General features: G+C 46.0%; 1 protein-coding gene across 1 annotated transcript in view; it reads left to right on the forward strand.

Annotated features, from left to right (window-relative positions):
* Positions 1 to 22901, forward strand: part of LOC135367010 (receptor-type tyrosine-protein phosphatase N2-like) — a 287257-nt gene that overhangs the window by 72328 nt on the left and 192028 nt on the right. The window contains exon 9 of the mRNA XM_064600054.1: positions 3408 to 3513. Coding sequence (XP_064456124.1) covers positions 3408 to 3513 — 106 coding nt within the window. The remainder of the gene's footprint in view (positions 1 to 3407; positions 3514 to 22901) is intronic.

Here is a 22901-nt window from a genome sequence, read left to right on the forward strand (position 1 = left end):
ACCCCACGTGACACAGCGTCACACATGAAGGCCTGCTGTGGATGCTATACTATGACGTCAATGAAACAGCGAAGCAGCTCGCAAAGCTCACGCAGGCCTGCGTGAGTTGGGCAGTGCGCAGGCCTTCTACTAACTAGGAGGTGTTGATTGCACTCGACTTTCAGTACATTGTGCTGCTTGGGAGAAGCCGTCAGGCCGACGGTTTCACCCACTACGCACACAAAGGAGTTGCAGAGAGAGACAGAAGAAACGCAGATAAGAGAAACGATACGCGATGATACAGAGATGCTATTATCAGCGGCAATGGTTAGTGTGACACTGAGAGGGAAGCTATAGGGGCGGGGGCAAGACTCCCTCTCACAGGGCTTGTAATTTCTGCCTCTCACAGCGACGATTTTCGCTTTTTTTTTTTCAGCTGTTGCCGATGGAATAGGGACCGTGTCTTTGAATGGGTTGGGGTGTTTTCTATATGTGCTGTCTATTTCTGGCAAAAACCTTGCCTTCCCTTAGCAAGATTTCGAGTTTAATTCTGAAAATTAAACTTCCGGCGAAAAAAGCTAATCAAAACCGACGCAAGTCGTGGCAATAGTTTCCTGAACGTAAATACCGTTGACTGCATCTTTTTCGGACATGTAGATATTTTGACAGGAATTAATAACACGCCAGGTGAAACACTTTGTATATATTTTTTTTACTGTCATACTCACTTTTGACAAAGCTTATTTTCATGCTTAAATTGAATAACATTATTGTAACGTTCTATGAAGCCTTCTGACTGAAGCTACTTTATTCCATCCATCTACTTCCTTGTTCTCTTCTCATATCTGTTTCTGCCAGATACAATTATATTAAAAATGTTATGCTTCACCACCCGCCATGCCGTTCTTAGGCTGAACACGACTATACAGGGTGTTTCCGTAACCATGCCAAAAAAGTTTAAATAAAGAAGTATGCAGCGTATGCATATGGGATTAACGGTTTAGTCCTGCTAGGCTTTCGCCACACGTTATGGTAGTTCGCACAAATGCACTATCCCAAGAAAAATCAGGAACTTTTTCATCAGGTTTCTACAAAAATTTGGCAGCACTTCGTGTGGAGTGCGACGTTGTGCTGGCACATACAATATTGAAGTGCCACTCCGGACTAAAACTGCTGTTTATTTCGTTTTAAAAAAATTCACTTAATTATTTATTTCTGGAGAAAAGGAAATACGAAAAAAAACGCTACACAATGCAGTCTCGTATTATAAATACACCTTGTTGTACGCAAAACATAAACACCGTCGGCGAACCTTACGCGCTTCATTTTCGAACGAAACTACCGAAACCTCATTAGTTTCGGATTCTCCAAAAGTCGGTGACGTCACCGTGACCTCTTGCGTCTGTTTCCTAGCAACAGCGCTCGTCACTTCCCGTTCTCCGCAGCGCGGTTGGAATACTGCCAGCTGCTTTCATGAGGACACGGAAAGCAACCTTGGGGAAGCAATATTGCCAGACGGATGGCAAATCGCGCACATTGCCACGTCGCACTTCTCAAAACTAGAAATTAATTTCATGATCTCCGAACACAATGTCAAACGCGTATAGACTTGCAATGACGTAAATTTTGTCGGATTCTGAAGAGGCGAGGTTTAGTGGCACTTTAGCAGTTCACATCCCCGTAATTGAATACAGTTGCACGCACACCGGTACCATTGCTTACATAATTAACCGGCACGCGTGCATTATAGACGACCAATAACGTATGACGGGAACCCTGAGTGAAAAGATGCACACAGTGCACAAATGGCACAATCCGATTATCCGTGGGGAATTCTCAGGTGAGGAGCCATCTATTATTCACTGTGAGAGACGTGGCAGCTAAGTGGCTCTTAAACGCTGAATCCATACCATGTCCAATGGATGGACTTGTTGGGCTTTTAAGTCTTTATGCATATCACGCGCATGAGCCGCTCTTACGAAATATGTTTGTTTACGTTGATTTCGTCTCTTTAATACTCCGTGTTCCATTTACACGTTTTTTGTACACTAGTTTTGGTACACCATTTAGTGCTCAATTTACACCATGCGCAGAAGTGTGCTGGGGGTGGTGTCCCTCGGTGTCTTTTTTAATAAGCAGTGAGTGTACTTGAAATGCCGCGCAGAGACACAGTTTATTGGTAACATAAGTTCATGTCGAGGTGTAACTTGTTAGGATAAAAATAAGGAGGACAGAACAACATGAAACAGCAGGGGTAACGCTCTTTGTGTGTTAGGGTTTGTCCCATTATCTAAGTTGTGGGTACAAAACACCTTGAATTTGAAGCGGAGACGGACTCGGACACAAGTTCTTCAAGTGTTCTTGTGCTGGTGTCTGTTTCGTGTCGGAGTCCCTTTCCGCCACAAGCTCAAGGTGACATATACTCACAACATCCGTACAACAGCTCTCCTGTTCGATCCTTCTTGTTTCAACCATTATTTAACGAAGTACCTATCCCACAGCACGTGGACCTGGTCCCTGATTAGGTGGACGACATGGAATCCACGAAAAGAATCGAAGTCGTAACTAAAAGTGGACTCACAATTTTAAAAATGGGGAATGGTGAAGATGGGCTCGCATCGAGCCTCTCGACACTACAAAAACGACAAGTAGGCGCTTTGCGGAATGTTTCTTTCTTTCATTACAGGTTTTCTTTTTGGACAAAAAACAACAAAGTCACACAAAGCACCCTGTTTTTTATATAAACATCGGGTGTTTCTCAAGTGGCTCTACAAGTTTTCGATGTCGGCCCTTAAACCAATTGAGCAAATAACTTAACCGATAGACCTTAAACCAACCTTAAAGATGGCTATACCTAGGCCCGGTTTCACCAACGCTGGTTAACTTTGAACCAAGATCAAGGGTTTCTAAAACCTGAAGTTAACACTCAATTATTTTTTACAAACGTTAGCTAGTTACGTGATTAATGTTTCAGTGAGAATAACTTCCTCTATAGTGAAGCGGAGCTAAGCGTTAAATTCACGTTAACGGACCGTTGATCCCGGTTCAAATGTTAATCGGCGTTCGTAAAACGGGGGCTTAGTCCTATATAATGATAGTAAGTGTCGACGGGGGCCGAAGTATAATTAATTAATGAGGGGCAACGAAATAAAAATACCGCCAAGTACGATTGAGGACTGCAAACAACGTTCAGCTGATTTCGTAGAGTGCTCCGTCCTTCTTAAAACCTTGCCGCATGTTGTTGGGACGCCCTGTGTACGCACAACCGCACGTGAACATGATGTACAAAGATGATGGTGACCCGTGACTGCCACCCCCCCCCTCCCCAAAAACCGTACTGTAGGAATAGGCAATGTATATCGTGCATGTATTCATGGCCTAACGCACTACGTAGAGCTGGAACAGAATATTTTGTTATTTGGCTTCAGGCCCAGAAACTGCAGAAGATAATGCTGATGCAGGAGAAGCTCAACGCAAGAACACCAGAGGACATATCGAAGGAAGATGCGGTGCTCGACCACCTCAAGGAAGTCGGTAAGCGGCTTAGTCTTGCAGGACAGAGGATAAGGGGACAAATGACGAAAAAAAAAACAACGGACGTCATGCATATCAATGAAATGCCGAGTACCATGAATGTATTCAAAACGTAGCTCCGTCGTGCCCATTCCGTACGGCCGTAGGAAGTAATGTTGGGGCTTTGCCAGTTACCCATCGTATTACAAATGCATAGGGTCAGCTCTATATGCATACCCTACTCTATGTATAGCCAAAGGGTTCTTCAGCATGAATACTTTAAATGAAAAAGAAAAAAACTAAAATATTGCGGCATGTGTGTATGTTTAATTTGTTCCTCAGTTAATGTTTCGAACCTCAAAAGTCATAGAGTCTAAGAAGAAGAAAAAGGGAGTAAATTGGGAAGCAATTACAGCTTCTAGTCTCCTAGACCACAATTATATTAAGATATTTTATTACTACATTGACCTGATGGTATATATACAATGAAAAACAGTGAAGGACTGTCCCCATTTTAGTCTCTTGACCCTGAAATTTACTCTCCGTCATTGCAAATAGTCCTCAAACCATTCGCAGAAACGTTCGTGCATTTAGTAGTGCATTACTTTCGTGCATCATTGGTCCTAAAGGGACCAATGATGCGGACGTGTTCCTATGGCGGTTTGTTGCAGAGAGGTTGCGTCAGTATCGTCGATCTGTGGCAGCTGCAAAGCGTCTGCCTTAGAGTCATAGACGCTGCGATGAAGTCTTCTATATCCCTCGTTATGTGAGCGTGTCACGAGTGACTTTAATGGGCCGGCAAGTCGAAATGTTGTGAATACAGCGCAACAATACCGTGTTCTTCGCTGCTTTTTCATTGTAGTATATATTATCAGATCAATGTAATAAATTTTCTTGATATAATACACCGCTTCCGATGTACAAGATTAGGAAAAAAATGATTCTCAAATTTGTCACACCTGTGTCTCACCTGTAGACACACAAGGAGCACGTCCTCCTGCACTGTGATGTCCACGAATGACAACGGTCCTGTTAGCGTTTATCAATAGGCGAAGTTAGAACAAATGATCTAAGCTTGAGAGTGTTACTTGGTCCTTGAAACAACCCATCGTTGGAGCGTCTGACCGTCGAAGCTCTCGAACATTACGTTACGGACACAGGACTGACCTCTTGTCGTTAAAGTGGGACTCCGCAACAAAACCACCGCAAAGATTGTGACATAGCAGTAACCCCTGGGGTGTCAGAAACATACATACGAAATATCGCGTTCCCAAAGCGCGCAGATTTTAGTTGAACGAATCATTACGAAGTGAGCGCTTCGTCTCTGTGAAGCAAGAGGGCGCTGAAAGCAACACTGCTGACGTCATCCGGCATGGGAGAATGCAAGCTTCGTAGCAGACGACAATGATGGGTGACGTCACAGTGTCTTCCTCCGGGCGAACCGCTTTGCATTTCGGTTTCGGTTTGGTATTGTCATTATTTACGAATGAATTACTCGCACAAAATGAATGCGAATGTTGTATTCGGTGTCAAGGGAGCGGTCCGTGTTCGATATGATGCTCACCTAATTTTTTTCGAATCCTTGCGAAGTCTCCCTTTTTAACTAGTCTGCTCCGTTTAGCTTGCAGCTAACCACCCCCGAATGCAAAGTAGCGGGTACTATATGTTCCATACCCATCCTCTCTTCATCACTTTTTGTTTTCATATTCCCCCCCGTATTATTGTTGTCCACTCTCTTGTATGTTAGAGCAGCCCTTGATGCACTTCACTTAAATCATTCACGAGACGCTGCGCAGATGCGTTCATTATTACGTGGCTGGAACCCGCGAAAGGCAGTCACTCTCGAGTATAAGATGATTACACGGGATGTGTAGCCTTCGGACAATAAAGCGTGTCTTGTTAACAAACACGGTGTTGTTTGCGAACGAGTGTCTGCGCGTAATCCCGGTCCGTATTCGGAGGGCAGCCTCTGTATACCTCTGGCGACGAGCCTGCTAATTGCTCTCGTTTTCCGGACGCGACTTTATTGCAAAGCCGAAGGAACGGGCATCCGAGCCCAAGGGAAAGACGGAGCTTTATATTTGCTGGCGGGTGTCAACAGAAGCGTTTTCTTGCCCCCCTTTTCCCTCAATGTCCGTTGGAGAAGAATGACATGGGGGAGTTGGGGCAATATTCTTTCCCCATTTCTCAGAACGCCAGCGCTCCTTCCAGTCCTCGTGGGATTGAACTCATTTTGAATCGCATTTATCAAGGATATTTACGTCCGACGGATATTTACCTTTTAGGTAACTGGACTGTGTGCTCTCGCGCCGTGGTGTAAATATATGCACTTCGAAGTTTCGCCATTTTGCCATTTTCAGTCTCTTCAAATGAGATGGCTCTTCTCTGACGGCGTTCATATCAACCTTCACTGCACCGTAACTATTTTCAACGTGAGTTGCATTTTTAAAGCGATAACTTTGTAGGAGGAACCACCGTGCAGATCCGTCCTTGCCGTTCGTGGGGAGGGAGGGGGAGGGAGGGGAGGGGGGGCGAGACCGGCTTGACTTGGCTTCACAGGGCCAACGAGCGCGTGAAACCCTATGACTACGTGATGATGGCCACGTGACGAACACGTTTGACACAATGCTCGGACATGTAGCTTTTTTTTTTCTTTTCCCGGTAACTATACCTCGATATTATCTCTGCTCGAGATTTTAATCACGTGACAAATCCTGTAGAGCCCCCAAGCAGCACAATGTACTGAAAGTCGAGTGCAATAGGGGTGGACGGTATGTGTCTTATCACAGATTTTTAGTTTCAAGAGTCTGTTCAAGGCCTTCCACCTATACCCGTCCACCCCTATTGCACTCCAATTTCAGTACATTGTGCTGCTTGGGCACAAAGCCTTTATTGCTTGCGCGTCCATAGCTTTTGCGAATTTAGGGAACTGAAAAAATTGGGGCCGCGGAAATTAAAGGATTTTACAATATTTATCATAAGGCTGATAACAGGCGTTGCTCGGTACGACAAAATAAGCGGCTATACAACCATCCAGTTTCCCTGTTCAGACAGTTAATTCCTCTAGTTGTAGGAGTTTGTCTGTGTTGGAGTTCGTCTTATTTCTGGTTGGGGTTTGTCTGGTGCTCTGCATGCACACAGCATCGTCTGCGTCATCCCCAAGTATGTCGCAGCGGCCTGGTATGACTCCTGGAAGCCTGTGCCATGTCCAGCATCCGCAGCGTGTTGATATAATTCCAGGATGCCATTGATGACAGGATTCATTGATTTGAGTTCGACACTTTATACTCTCGTTAATTGAGAAAAAGACCATTAATCTGCGGGATATCGATCTCCTCAGCAGCCTGTGACGTCTTGGGTGGGACGGCGAAAAGACCTCTGACCTCCGTCCCCACATCGCCTCACTCTGACTACCCCAGGAGCTTAACTACCCACTAAGGAATTATTTACCAAGGAATAGGAACCCGTCCTTTCTGGCTGACTTTTTCCTCCCAAAATAAATAGATGGAGATGTGATGTGATGTGATGTGATGTGAATAAAGAAAAAAATGGGGATGTGAGTTTCGACGAAGTCAAACTGGCTACCCCAGTACACTTAATACAGAAAGTTCAATCCGATGATGAGATGATGAAAACGCAAAAGGATGATGTCCAGAGACGAACAGAGATGATAATGGAGTTCAACATGTAGGTCAAAAGTTCAAGAGCTGCGCCCAAGTTAGATGGAGAGCTCTGCGACGTAGAATTAGTTTGATGACTTTAGTAGATGCTGTAGAAAGGAGGGAAAAGTCATGTCCTCGAAGATGAAAAGGACACTAAAAAAAAAAAAAAAAACAGTAGACACTGAAGCTTTCTACATTTATACTTAGCTCTTTTGACCTTTTTGGACACCATCGGACATAGATCCTTATTGTGAAGGGGCTGATTATTTCATCACCCACATCACCACCAGTATTGGGGTAGCGTATCGTCCCTGGCGATGAAACTCGCCCTTTCATCATCTCAAAATTAAGTTGTTGTTGTTGTACGTTTACTTACAGTTCTAGCTCTCAGTGGGACCTGACTTTTTCTGTGGTGGCCCCCGCTTGTTAAGAAGCGTGGTCCACCACGGAAAAAGCTGGGTCCTCCAAGATCCACTCGAAAACAGTAGCAATCTTGAGTGTCTAACTGTTTTTCAGTGTTGTTAGGTGACTTTAATTAACTTCATTCAGCAATAATCAACAACTAAATTACCGGTGAATTTATTTTATTATTTACGATTAGGATAGTTACAATAATTGAATTTAATCCTGCACTAAGCTGTAACACGAAAATGTCACATGAACGCTACGTCGAAACCATAAAATGGCGTAGCATGCCTAGGATACCAGTGCTTCATCGCTAAAAGCCCATACGACGTGTACCTGTCGAAGACATTGAGCGCTGTGCAAATACTGCCTGTACTAACGTAAGAGTAAGAGTAACCGAATACTAACGCATACTAACCAAACAGTAAAGCAAGTGTCCAACAGGAGCACGAGGAGCACTTAATCCGGTTTCAGCAAAGCTTCTAACAGATTCCTTGAGGAAGTAATCTTTGATCCCTTTTAGACGTCCAGATTTTCTGCCCTCCAGTTCAGGATGAGGCCATCACTCTACCATGGTTGCATACATCGGCACGGATATGTAGACACATCAAACGCACAAGATGTTTTCGCAACGCGATATGTCTCGGCCGTTAATGGAAGTACTAATTGAACCGACAGCGTAGGCAGAGTGGATCAGGTCGGGGCCATAGAATGCTCACCAACGGACGTAATGCACCGTGGCAAAGCGGGAGATTGCTTCCCTGCTGCTTCGGAGGTATCAAGTTTTAAGGGTACCCCTAATTGCCAGCCAACCAAGCTTTCTTTTTTCGTTCCACTAGCGCACTTCTTCGACAGACCACGCTTTTACGGCGTATTAAGTTTGTCATTGACGGAGGTAACTGAGCGGTTTTTCCGCGAAACTTCTATCTTGTATTGATATCGTGCATTTGAGTGGAGTTCCTATAGTATGAAGTATACAACAGTCTTTGTGGGAGTCTCTGCACAGACTGCAGCGCTGTGAACGCGACTGTCCAGTTTTCATGGGGGTCTCAAGGTGTATATTTTACATTGCATGCGATCAAGAGATATCCTGTTGGTTCCTGCGAAGACAGTTTCACCGCAAGCGCTTTATTTGTTTAAGGAAAATTTATTCAATACGTGAGACTCAGTGAAGCTTTTATTTAATTTGTGCGGATGACAAGTACAGGAGCGATGTGATGTGATGTGATGTGATAAAGAAATAAAAATCGGGATGTGAGTTTCAACGAAGTCGAACTTGCTACCCCAGTACACTTACACAAACAGATGATGAGATGATGAATAACAGAGATGATGTCCAGAGAAGAACAGAGATGATAATGAAGTTCAACATGTAGTTTAAATGTTCAAAAGTTTCGATCAGGTGAGAGTAAAATGTCGGCCCTGCACCATCCGCGGATGGAAGCGGATATCCGCGGATATCCGCAAGATACTTGCGGATTCGGATGAAAATTTAGCACTTTCTGCGGTGTGCGGATCGGATGCGGTTGGCGCGAGGTCGGATGCGGATCGGATGCGGTTGGCGCGAGGTCGGATGCGGATCGGATGCGGATACCAAGGCAGCGGATCGATAGCGGATCGGATGCGGATATACCGCGTGCTGTCATTTTTCCACCAGCAATTTATTTGTATTGCGCGCCGACAGCCGACAGCGAGCGCATGCTCGGGTTCACCTTTGTCCATGCACGGCGCCAAGATGGGAGAGGAGGCATTCTGGCGTCTCGAACCGCGCGAGCACCGACGAGGTAGCGTTCCACGCGTTCCAGAAGCCCCTCCATATCGCGTTTGTTGAAAGGTTTACCTTTGCTTGTCGTCATGACTGAGTCCTTCCGTGACAGCATGGAGGCATCCGAAATTATACCAACATGCTTCCGGCGGTCTTTACGCATCTTTTGAAACGTGCGGATTTTGCGGATCGGATGCGGATAGTGCGTTTTGCTCAGCGGATCAAATGCGGATGTAAACTGTTGTGTTTGGTGCGGATGTGGATCGGATGTGGATAACGTGTGCGCGGATGCGGGTCGGATGCCGTTGCCAAAAATCTCATCCGCGCAGGGCTCTAGTCGGAATCGCTGGGGGCACACACAGGACACATCACACATTCAGCGTGTCATAGGATGTCCATAAGTACACAAGCAAAACTATAGAAATGATAAGTAGTCGTGGGAAAAGTAGCTAGGACACATAATTTGTAGTTACTGCACTAAAAAGCAACTAAGTTACGTGTACCCTTGCTCTTCGTAAATGGTAACTACAGTTACAGTTAAGTTACAGTTGAAGGTAACTTGTCGCTTTCCGGTGATAGCCGGAAAGTAACTTGCATTCCTCTTCAAATACCTGTTTCTTCAGAACTGCGGATGGGTACGTGAGCCACGGATACGGGGTCGGCAACAAGTATGAAATAAAATGTAAACAACGTTAAATGTAACGTTAAATGTAAACAACGCACTCGACCGGTCAATAGAGAGGTGCGTGGGATCGATTGCCGCCCTTGTCTGGCTCTTTCGACGACTGCCATATTTCAATTAATCGAATTGAATTGAATTGAATTTATTTACACGCAAAATGGTGTGGGCAAACTGCGGCCAAAAAACAAAAAAAGGCTAATAAGAAAAGAATCCTAGACTAGGTAATTAGTTACTGTAACTGGGTATACGGAAGCAGTTGTAAGTTACTATGTGAAGAAGAGTAATTAGTTCCAGTAACTAGTTAATTTCTAGCTGAGTTACTTTCCGGGGATGGTTAACATGAGCTTTATAAGCTTTGTCACCACGTCCTTCGTCAATAGTTATTTGATTTGCATTTTGATGCTCTTGACATTTGAAGTGGAAATTAGCCATTCCAAATTTCTGCCTCCATTCAGCCGCCCAGCAGTAAGAGTTTTTTTTTTTCATGTTGCTATTGTTTTTTTTATGCATGCCTACAAGTGGCCAGAACACAATAGACTGGAACAGCGAATGTTTCAAAGTTTCGAATTTTCTTCTTGTTGAACGACCTAACGCTCGCTTGGAGGTGATGAAATTTCTGCCCCAATATTTGTAAAGGATGCCCCTCGGGCGTTTAATTAAAATTTCGATTAATTAGGCAAGAGGGTGCCCTTCTGTCTTATGAGACCGGCGAACGCAAAGATGAAAGGGGGGAGGGGGTATGGGATTTATATAATTGATGAGCACGCGAGGGAAGGCACGGCATATAGTCTGCGGCTGGAGGAGAACTGTAAAAGACAGCAACAGTAAGCAGAACGGAAAGCGGCGAATACATTTTGAATGAGCTTAGTAGTAGAGGAACTGCACTTATATTGAATTGTCCGGGAGGAGGGATAAGGAAACGGAGGTTTCAATTTGCTACGTCTCAGGGCGATCGCTGTTTAGTGCTAACCACTGTCAACGTCCGTGGGCCACGTGACATCACATGACAGTGTCCACATGATCGCCCGACTATGTTTGGGGTATACGCTGAAATTTTGTAACCGCCACAGTAACAACGGCAAAATAAAGCTGTCGCGTTTAAGCAAGCGTGGCACTGAACACTGAATTAACACTGAACACATATTAATTAACTGCTCCAGATACAGTGTCCAACGTAATGACCTTAGAGCCGCATTGGAAAGACAGGACTACCGTCCTCTAGACTTGGTGAAACTTCTCGGAGAATGACCGAGAGATCTAAGAGATCCTGCGACAGCTGCTTTAATGACATTCCTTGTGGACATTGCAGTGCCTCTATCTCATTAGAAGTCCTAATTTGTATTTTCAAGTGTTTTGGAGTAGGCGGTTCATGTGTTTTGTAGGAGCCACCATCTTCTAACTCTAACTAACCAAGTTTGGCACAATGCACAAAGGTGCAGATCAGTTAAAACGTAACATACAGCGCACATCTTGTCGCATAAACTTCTCATTATCTTGTCGTAATCTTCATCGTCTTATTCATTTCGAGCTGTGTGAGTGGAGGTAGTATCAAGATTTTCATGAAAGTGTTGTTGGTTATAACGTGAGCTAAAGTCAGGCTTATTAACCTTTCTAGATGTTACAACGCAAGAAGTACAAGTGAAGTACAAAAGATGAATAAATGAAGGAATGCAGAGAAACAGACAATGAACTTTCATTCAACTTTGTCCCCTACTCTAAAGCTATCTTCTTGGTTGCGAAACTTTCGCAAAATGTATGCGACGTAAAGCCAGGATTTATATAATTTACACTATCAAACTTTCGTACTCTCTGGGGGGTGTCGAAATCTTCTCGCATAATATTCCTGATTCGCGAGTGGAGCATCTTTCTGTGACTCCGAATTCGGACGTCATCGTTGTCTAAGCGGAGGAAAATTTCACAAAAATTAACTCCCGCATATTTATGCGGGATTTTCGGATTAGTTCGCAACTGTTCCTAAATTTCATCACGCCCGCGCGTTCCCAGATGAAAAATCCACCCTTGGGACAAGGATTTCGCGTGCGATGTGTGCGCTGACTGCCGCCAATTCATCGATCGATTGTCGTACAAAGTGGAAGTTTAGTGAAAGAACGCCAATTATGAATTATAGAGCGAAGGCCAAACAAATACAGCCGTGGGGTTTTGTCTCCGCGCAGTGGCACTGACGGTTACTTCGTATAGGATTAAGTTTGATTCGACGCGAACCCCTCTCACTGCATACAATGTCTGCAAACGTAAAAGTGTCATCCATTTGTGAAGTATGACTGATTCTCGGCACGATATTGGCGTAGCCGATGCAGGTCTGTCGTATGAGACGTGCGAAGTGCTCGAAATTATCCGCAGTCTTATCCCGCTGCACGTGCAGCATGTCGACACAGAAATAGGAGTAACGCCTTGCTCTAACCTTTCTTTACGTGCAAAGTGCTACGCACTGTGAAGCAGCTCGAGGACGATATAACGAGATGCGAGCAGGTGGGGACCTTGTTGCTGATATGACAGACACTCTGCTTTACTGCACTAGGGTTACTATCGTCTTGAAGAAGAATTCCGAGGACAGTCGTCCGAGAAATTTCACTAGAAAACTGAAGACAAATCACAGCAGTTTTATTCGTCGGCATTGCACTGGTTAAAAGTGGTCCTTGAGACTACTCGTCCAAGTCGCTGGTTTATGCACTTTAGGTGCTGCTATTAAGTTCATCAGTAAAAGAATGCCCAAGGAGGCCCTTCGCTGGTGTAAAAGTAACGCTTATTTTACGCACGTGACCAGGTAGTCAAATTATGCCATTCATCCTGTTGAGACACCCGAGCTCATTTTTGTCCACGGAACCTGACTCCAGTAAGCCACTAAGATCGACTCCAGACGTCCCCAAGGCCGAACTCAGTAATCCACTACAGTTCAGCAGGCCACAGAACTGAGACCAGTAGACAAGTAATCCTGGGTGCAATAGACCACAAACCCCGAGCATAGAACCACAAAACCTGTGTCCAGTACAGGGTGTCGGAGGTCCCTCGGTCGCTCGCCACAGGTGGAAGGTTGGTTATAACGTGATCTAAAGACAGGCTTAAGCAAATTAAAAATGGTTAATTAGGCAATGAGAAGTATTTTTCTATCTGAATAACAAAGATAGACACATTTTAGCTATGAATACGTATGGGGTAGTGACAGCACTAATGAATATGTTCATGTAGAGTGACAAGTTTTTCTTACTAGGAAAGCGTTACCTGCGGTAAGAAAGATTCACGTAGGTGGATACCCCAGAAGACGAAATGCATGACACCCTGCTCGAGTTCCATGCATTAAAGAGGATGGGAGGCGTCACCATTTGTCCCCACTTTCTGACGTTCTGTTCCAGTAGACCTCAAAGCCGACCCTGGACGGTCCCTAGTTCAGTAAGTCACTAGTGCAGTAGACACCAAAGCCGAGTTTAGAAAACATCGAACTCAGGAGGCCACAAATGCAGTAAACTTAAATGTCCTAGTTAACTTAGTCTCAGAGTCCAGAAAGCCGAGTCCAGTCGGTCACGTGTCCTACCATTGGCCTACTGGACCTCGCCACGCCTACGGAGCTACCACGCAGTGACCTACGGACGCAGCTCTGGAAGACAGCCTCTGCAAAATTATTGTACCCGACCGTATAGAATGGTCACTATAGCTCCGTATAGAATAAAACCGTTTTCACGCTTGCGTTATTCAAAGAGCGACAACTGACTTTTATGATCTGTAAAGTATGTCAGGATGGCGAGGCGCTACAAGTTCATGGGAATGTTCTGTTAGAGGACTGGGTCAATGCAGGTACCGTTGGGAGTGGTTGGTGCGTTCACGCCAGACAAAGACACACAGGCCCAGTTGGGATGCAAGAAAGCTTCGAAACCACTCGTTCTTTCGGCCACTAACGTCGACGTTAAAGTCTCCAGTGATTACGACGGGTACGTTTTCGTGAAACACCAGGGAACTCCGCTCTTTCGCCAGATAACTCGTTGCCCATCTGTTCGTGATGTTGCGCACGTGCGGGTGCCACGTCGATCTGAAACCACGGTCTGTGGCACACGTCACACACCGACCCGAGCCACTGGAAACGTTGCCGGACGCGCACTCGTTTCACCTGCATATGCCCCCAAGCGTTTACGTCTCTTACTCTCGATGTCACGTTGTCTTATAGGGCGGGGTCTTCTCGGCTTCGCTTTATGGCCTTCTCACCCCATACCGTCTTCGCTTTCCTGTTCGCGGCACATGCGGCATCGCGTTGCGCTTCACGCCGTTCACGAGCAGCAGCGTTATCCACTCTCGCTCTTCAGATGCCGTGCGCACTATGCTTGGCCGTCCCAATGTGAGGAGTCTGGTACAATGGCGGCAAGCGCACAACTCCGGTTTATGTCCCTCTCCATTCACTGCGGTTGACTATATCGTCGGCCAATTAAAGGCGGTGCTTCAGGTGGTGTGATGTCGTACGTGTGATGTGATTGGTGTCATTCACTGTACCACCTGATGTTGTGACGTCGTGGCGAGGTGACGTCATTTCGTTTCTGCTATACGCTCGCCATAATCATCGTCAACGCCGCAAAACCTCCGGCCCTGATACTCCTGATATACCTGATACAAATGTCGCTGTAAAAAAAAAAAAAAGAGAGATAAAAACTGTTCTTTTTCGGTAGCAATAAAGGACAAGCTAATTAAGGAGTACAAGGCCTACCGACATGAGGCCATGCGTGTACTGTACATGTAGGCCTTAGCGTTCAGTGTGAGGTTTCTGGAATGCGAATCCCATTGACTCAATGGACTCATTTTAGAGCTGCCAGAAGGTTACTGTTCTCGTGTACAACCTAAGAACAGCACGTTTAAGCCACGCCCTACATTTGCTCCTATTGGCTGAAATAGCTAGCCGCATCACTCGGCGTCGCGATATGTAGTGCGCCGACACCGAAACTAAAGAGCCCTGCTGCCGACACCTCATGGCACTGCTCTGATTTCTACGGTGGAGTAGCTCCGTTAGGGTGCCACAGACTAGATTTTGTGCCGTTCTTAGGTTGAACACAGGTACAAAATGGGACTTTTGATATGAACGTCGTACGAACGCGATTGCGCACTGCTCTTCCTTGGCATTGATCTATCTGCCGTGCGCAAATATTCCCGTCCGCGCCATCGTATCGGCGCGCTGTCCTTATTGTCCTTATTTTGGAACAAGTGACGCTTTGTCAGACGGGAAAGATCGGAAATAGAAAGCTTCTAACACCTGCCTCCCTTTCCACTTCCGGTTTCCTCCTGCAAGCCTGCTTTTCATTGGACGACGCCGACTGAAATATGCCTCTTTCCTGGTTTCTGCCGGAAATTAAGACGTGAGCTGCCTAGACGAGCAGAATGCGTCTCCATTTGCACTTGAAGGAAGGCTGCGGAAACCCGACTCGCAAATTTTTACACGCCGCCACGTTAGGCTTATCGTCATGTGAGAGGGAGTCAACCGCTGGTGCCCTTTGCGTTTGGCCGTGATTTGCATTTTAATTAACGTGGAATGGGAGCCCTCCCCTCTCTCTCCTTCGTCTCTTCGCTCTTCTTTAGCGACGGCAACGGCTTGGAAGCCTGGCTTTTAAGTTTTCCGTTGTGTCCTTAGGGTTTCAAGTGGGTTGATTGCGCGCCGAAATGTCTTGTACTCGCGAAAGACACGTTTTTGCGGTCGGTCCTTAGGCGGCAGTGCTATAGATGAGAGAGCGAGACATTAGGGATGGTCTAACATAGATGCCGCTGTGTAATAGAATGTGTCGTGTCATGTTTTATGTGGATATGGTGTGTATATACAGGGTTGTCCACGAACCACGATAGAAATTCATAGTAAATAACGTAGGCAACAAAGAGACGATTTTTTCCTGCACTCTAAGAAAAAAAAAGGAGTACTTTTACTCCTTTTGGGGACTAAAGGCATTGCTACAAAAAATAGTCCCTTTCGGGAGTAAATGCGTGGGAGTAAATGAATGTCACAGAGTGGAGACTGCATTTCACGCTATGTTCTAAGAGTCCCAGGTACATGATTCGTGTGCATGCATGAAAATACTTTGAATCAAGCCGTCGACAGTGATATATCGAGTGATATAAAATCTTGCGACATACAAAGGGCACAGTTTGCGAAGAAAGAAGCACTAACTGTTTCTCGCTCTGTGGGGGTGGAAAATTTCTATATTGGCTGAGTTATACGCCTTACGCCATCAAATTGACCAAGAGCGCATATTGACGCAAACTGTTGCATTCGGAAGACCATTCGCGATGATCAGTGATAATTTGTAGTCCTGGGGAGTAAATGTCGGGGTTAGGGACTAAAATGGAGAGTAAGTGCAGTCTAGGGTACTAGAAGCTGCAATTACTCCGAAGAGGTACTTCGAGGTCGGAATAAGTCGGGTAGTTGGTACATATGCTTGGTGACGAAAGGCAGCATAACACAAGGACCAGGGTTCGGAACAAAAAAGAGACACAACGACTGTCAACTAGCAACTGAGTTTAGTAAACAAGAAGGACCAGCAATGTTCCCGCGAAAGATCACCAGGAGAAGCAACCCCCCCCCCCCCCAAATTGTAACAAGGATCTTTTTTCTTCCTAACCCTGGTCCTTGTCTTACGCTGTCTTTTGTCACCAACAAAGAAAGAAAAGCAGAATAGCGAACAAGGGCAAACACAGGACCAGGTGGTGTCGCGTGGTCCTGTAAAGCCAAGGACGCTACTGCACGTCGGTTGACCCTATAAAGCCACGGCTTTAAGAGGAGACAATGAAAACACACGTATTATTTCAATTTAGGTCTTCGTGCTCCGTAACCCTCTTTCTAGCTCCTCTGGTGCACTTCCGAACTTCTCGGTGTGTCGAGTGGCTGCTCCGTGACGTCACTGACTGATCGATGGCGGTTCATAAGCTGAGTGGTAAAAGGAGTCACAATGATGGATCGAGACGCTGTGTGTGTATATCTTACCCATGGAGTGGGGCTCTCGCACAGCAAATACGACGGCCGATGTCAATAGATGGCTCTCCCGTCATTAGTGCTCGACTGATAACGCGAATGTCTTGCAGCATAATCGTAGGTAGCCTTCTGCTCAGAATATTGTCGTTCTAACACGCTTCATTACTTGTCCAAACATCAGCTCGAGACTTGTATTCCTGGGCGGTAGCAGCGCTCCGCGAACCACGAATGAAACTAGGGATTATATAGAGCTGCAGCCAGCAGGATTGTCACACTGGGAGAGAAAAATATATAATTCAATTGGGGAACAACATTAGAGCTTCTCTTCCCTTTATTCCATTTACCCCCGTTTCAGTCCACTGACTCTGAAAGTTAGTTTCCGCACTCCAGAAGAAGAGGAGAAAATTGGGGAGCAACTACAGCTTCGACTCCCTTGTATTACGATTACTCCCCATTTTAGTTCACCTGGCTTTGTAGGTTAGTTCCAGCACTCTATAAGAACCAAGGAGTAAATTAGGGAAGAATTGCAGGTTTTAGTCCCCTAGATTGCAATTGCTCTCCATTTTCATTCTCTGACCCTTAAATTTAATCCAACGCGTAAACTTCGTATAAACCTCAATGCATTTAGTCCCGAAAGGGCCTAATGGTAATGCACGCCATATCCCCCCAAATAACTAAAATTTGTCCTTTTTCTTAGAGTACAATCTAAGAAAAAGAGGACAAATTGGGGAGTAGTTAGTCTCCACTTCCCTACATAGCACTTACTCCCCAATTCAAAACGCCTGGCTTCCAAAGTTAGTTCTCACACTCTAAGGAAAAAATGAGTAAATTGGAAGTAATTGAAGCTTTCAGTGCCCTAGGTTGCAATTGCTCCCCATTTTAGTTCTATGACCCCCAAATTTACTCCACCAGCAGTGCCAATACTCCCTAAACTTCATATTAACCTCCGTGCATTTAATCGCGAAAGGGCCCAATGATAACGCCCCTTAGTCCCCAAAATCACTGAATCCAAAATCCTTTTTGCTTAAAGTACATTCTAAGAAAAAGAGAGCAAACTGGCGAGTAATTACAGTCTCTACTTCCCTGTACAGCAATTGCTCCCCATTTTGTACGATAAATATTATAAGCCCAGGAACTTACTTGCGACCGATATACAACTTCTGCTCTTGCATCCTGCAAAATATATTACCGTATAACCTAATCAAGGTACGTCGCAGTCGTGTACTTGAACCCTCCTGCAATAGGGCCATGAAAGAAAAAAAAAAAAAAAGAAACGCGAATCAACTCACTCAAAGTCAAATCAGAGGACCCTTGTCCCTTTTCCGTCGGGCTAGTTATGGCAGCTCATGTTTACAGTGGTTTCTAAAAGTTGCGAAACGAAGACGCGGAGCAGCATCGCCGAGCTCGGTACATTTGTTGTCGTTTCTCCAGCGTTGCGTCCGTGGCGCAGCAAGTGATTTTGACGTGCCGGGCTCCCTTTTCAGTGCTAGCACTCTATCTGTCCCTTCTGCCGAAGGGATGAGATCTTGTTTGCCGTGACTACCCTTATTTACTTGCGACCGTTACTTCGGGCATGGCGCGGGCATATCGATCCTTAAGCGGGCATCGAGGGAGACGCCTGCGTTTAAGCGCGGCGGATATTGTTCGAATGTGCGACGACGATTGAGTCGGAACTGGTACATGTCAGCTTACGCGCTCTTAAATGTTGAACGGCTGATTGGAAAGAGCCTTGCTTCGTGCTGCAGAAGGTAAATGTTCCGTCTTCTGCAGCTCGACAAGAGTTTTTCAGATTGTGAATTCTTTATTGGCGTTGTCTCGCACCTGGTCTCGAAGAGAAGGGCACGAGACTGGTTAGACAGTATAACGGAAGCATTGTACGAATACAATACGTTAAAGCGGTTGGGGCTGACCAGCTCCCGTGGCTCAGTGGTTAGCGTGCTAGCCATGTCACGTCGAGACTGGGAGGTACCCGGGTTCGAATCCCGGTGCCGGCTGTGCTGTCTGGGGTTTTTCCTGGGTTTCCCTCAGACGCTTTCAGACATATGTCGGCACAGTTCCCCTAGAAGTCGGCCCAGGACACACATTTCCCCAGGGCGTCAGTCGTGACGTTGCCCACATACGTGAGGCCGACAACGGCAAGCCCTTTCACCATCACCACCACCGAAGCGGTTGGGACACTTTCATAGATGTGGTTCATTACATCATGGACGCGTTGTAATGCACACTAGAATACTGAAGAAAAAAGAATTATTCTTCTACTTAGCGAGATACAAGCCCTCGAACACACACTCCCGAGCAAAGCGCCGACGTCAGAGAGCCCAGAGTTGCGTCCATTCCTATTGGCAGCCATGAGCACGTGACTTCTCGTGCGCCGCCTCTCTGGCAGCGGCGTACGCTGTGATGTCATGAGTTTCGCATGAGTTTCGGTATTCCCTGTGCCCATTTTCTCCGATTCTATTTCTCTTTTCGCTGTGAAACTTTAAATGCAGGTTCACATTGGTGCAAAGAACCGTCTTTTACGTTTATCTAGGGTAACGTGGGATGACCTGTCTCTCAACCCCTTTACAGGAAGCTGTCAAATCAGAGGTCAAATCAGTGTCAAATCAGCCACTTCAGAGGAAGAGCGCGACCCGCATATGATGTTTCGGTACAAGTTATCCTAACCTTCTGCTAAAACTCGGCAGCAAGGAAAGATTAAAGAGTTGCGCTAGACCACGGAATAGTGGGTCTGGGCGACCCACCTCCGGCCAGTGGGGAGGATGGGGAACGGGGCATGGCCTAAGCGGTCCTGACAGGTCACTTGCTGGTAATTTCTTATGTGCCAGCGCGAATGTAAGGATGGAGCAGAACGAACATGAAATGCGAGCAGTAAGAAGCTTTCTAAGTCGTTTAGTTTTTGAGCAGTTGATTTTTTTAAATCACATCTTCGTTGTGTGAGTACAGTGGAGGGCTCGCAGAATTCACACAAAGACCGGACACACGAAGCCATCATAGTCATATACATGTATTACTTCACTGCCGATTTAATTGAACTGGAGTAGGCGACTCTCTTCATGAGCGCCATATTCTCCGTTATATTCTCCCCTACATCAAACCAAACCAACCAGTCATATATATAGTCCATCAGTACAACTTTGCCACTCTTCAGTGTATATATACCCCGCCGAAGCACTTAGTTTCCGGCCGTTAGTCCTATTGAGACTTCTGAGAGGATTTTACACCACGGAGACTGTATGCAAAGTAACCTCAGAACTCATACTGCACGAGCCCAATCATTCTCAAATGTAAGCGTTGCTTAAGCGTAGATAATTATGAAAACCGGTTACTTCTAGATAAGAGCACTATATACCAGTCTGAGCGAAAGAAGCTAAACCAAAAATAATAAAGAACGGAATTTTTTTGCTGACTACCAAAAAAAAAAAAAAAGGAGGAGTACGTTGGGGAGCTATTACACCTCCTAGTCTCATAGAACGCAATGGTCCTCCATTTTGGTCCCCTGATCGTGAAATTTATTCTCCAGCACTACAAATAATCCTTAAACTTGCTATAAACCTCCGTACCCCGTAGTCCCGAGAGGGACTACAATGCGTCTAGTCTCTGCGGCTCCATCGCCAGATAGTCAGTCAGCCGTACTCAGCGTCACGTGCGCTTCGCCAGCCTTGCTCCACGAAGGAACAAAATCAAAGGGCGGACTGACCGGCCACCTGATGAACTTTCCTAGCGCATTATCATATACCGGCAATGGTACCAGAGGCCCCCGTCACAGCTGCCATCTGAATCCTCTTAGCCGATGGAACACGTGATTTGGTCGCGGGTCCAATTGGCTGTGGGATCGGACGGAGGAATAGGCTGAGGGGGGCAACAGCGAAATGGAGACGTATGTCTTGCTGGCGCCGACTCGTTATTGGAACCTGGGGATGAGCAGGCGCCCTCGTGATGAACCGGATCACTGTTGCCCGGCACGGACTGGCAACCTTGTGTTCTCCCGTTTCCGGTCTTCTCCCGCTCCGGGGGCTTTGGGAAAGAGATGTATCGCCTTCCGATCGATTTTGTTGCGCTTAATTTGCAGCGCAAGGGGTAGCGCGAGCCAGGTGGCCCGAGATTCAGGATTCGATGAGCGCTCGTTGCGCGCGGTAGACAATTTAGTTGGTTTCTGGTGCGTACTTTTATTAAGTAGGCGAGGAGAGGATCTTCAGTGTTTCTCGGATAACGTTGGCGGGCGGTCAATCACCAAGTGTCAGCAAAGAAAGCTGCGATTCTTCTCGAGAACACAGAACAGAGAGTCAAAGGGGGAGAGTCAAAGGGAGAGACGTGGAGGAATTTGCATATGTAGGAGAACTAGGCTCCGATCATGAACTTTCACATAGCGATCGTTATCGTTTTGCGTATTTAAAGTTGGCGCGCTCCAAAGACGCTTCGATAGGCTCACGCGAGGGCTCGTGGCGAATCACTTGCAAGATGAAGGTCAGGTCCCTGGATTGGATCTTTGGACGTTGTGCCGAACTCGTCCAAGTGCAATGGCTTTTTATCGTCGGTGATCAATGTTGGGAGAATGCCCTCCTTCAAAATGCAATTAAATTTTAAATTTTTATTGGAGGCGCCCCTTAGTGTGTCGTCTATTACTCTTTTGCGTTAGGTATTACAGTCAAAGTCCTTTACAACGAAACTCAGGGGACAGCAAAAAAAAAAAAAAAAAAAATTGCAGTAACGGTATTTGCGTTAAAAAGGATGTCCATTATTGGACATGTAGGGCTCCAGCGGGACCGCAAAAAAATTTGCTGTAGTGGTATTTTCGTTAAAAAGGTGTTCGCTATAAAGGAGTTTGACTGTACTGTTCATCAGCTCCCGGTCAGCTGAGGCGCGACTATTGCTAGCAGAATTCAGTTCCCGTAGCGTAGTGGTTAGCATGATTGCTTTCCACGCCGCGACTGGGAGGTGAGGCGGGTTCGAATCCCCAGCGCTGACTGAGGTTTTCCCTGGGTTTTCCAGACGAATGTCGGCACAGTTCCCTTTGAGGTCGCATACTTTTATAACCCTCTGTTCCCCACTCCTTCATGCTTTCCTCTCTCCACCTGTCTACTTCTGTGTGCCGCTCATAGCCATAGTTGCTTCGCGTCACTAACACGGAATAATAAGAAAGCATCGTCACTTCATCTATTTGTTGTAGTTGTTACAAAGTAGTTTCAGTGACCACTAGTAACGTGCACAACCAGCTGTTAACATGAAGAGAGAGAGAGAGAGAAATACATGATGACGATGATATGGGGATGACTTCCGCTCATTGAGCAGAATGCTACCCCATTGCTATTGGGGGAAAAATGAGAGGATGGTGATGAGGATGATGCTGACGATGCTGACAGGGTTTTAGAGAGAGTCGATCAGGCCGGTAGTTTGCAGGAATTTGATGAAGGGTCGCAAGACGGACATCTGCTTCCGTGTGTCCCATGGTCCCAAAATGAGACTGAGGTCAAGGGGTCGGCTGTCAATCCGTGCAAAGTCGTTTGCCAAGTGACGCTGCCTCCTATATGTGGCACATGCGATGATCACGTGGTCCGCGGTCGCTGGCACACCACACTCCGGGCACAAGGGACTACTGGCACACCCTATCTGGTAACGGTAGTACGGCGTAAAGGCAACATTCATGTGAACATGAAATTCGCGATTGCAGCATTGTTTTTGAAGTGGCAATTGTTGCTCGAAATTTCGCGAATTTTTCAAACTCGGGAAAATTTGTAACGGTTCCACAGGATCCACTATGGAAAACGGCGCCTGTACCAGTTGAGAACTATGGGCTCTTTCTTAAAGGTATTTTATTCTAGTTTGTTAAAGGAAAATTTATTAAACTCAAGAACGCAATGTGAACGGAATATTCTAGTTAATTATCAGAAACCGAAGGCTAATAAACGAAACATATTCTAGGTTAGTCACGAACATCAGTCAGTC

The sequence above is a fragment of the Ornithodoros turicata genome, chromosome 8, assembly GCF_037126465.1.
Source record: "Ornithodoros turicata isolate Travis chromosome 8, ASM3712646v1, whole genome shotgun sequence".
Classification (NCBI taxonomy): Eukaryota; Metazoa; Arthropoda; class Arachnida; order Ixodida; family Argasidae; genus Ornithodoros; species Ornithodoros turicata.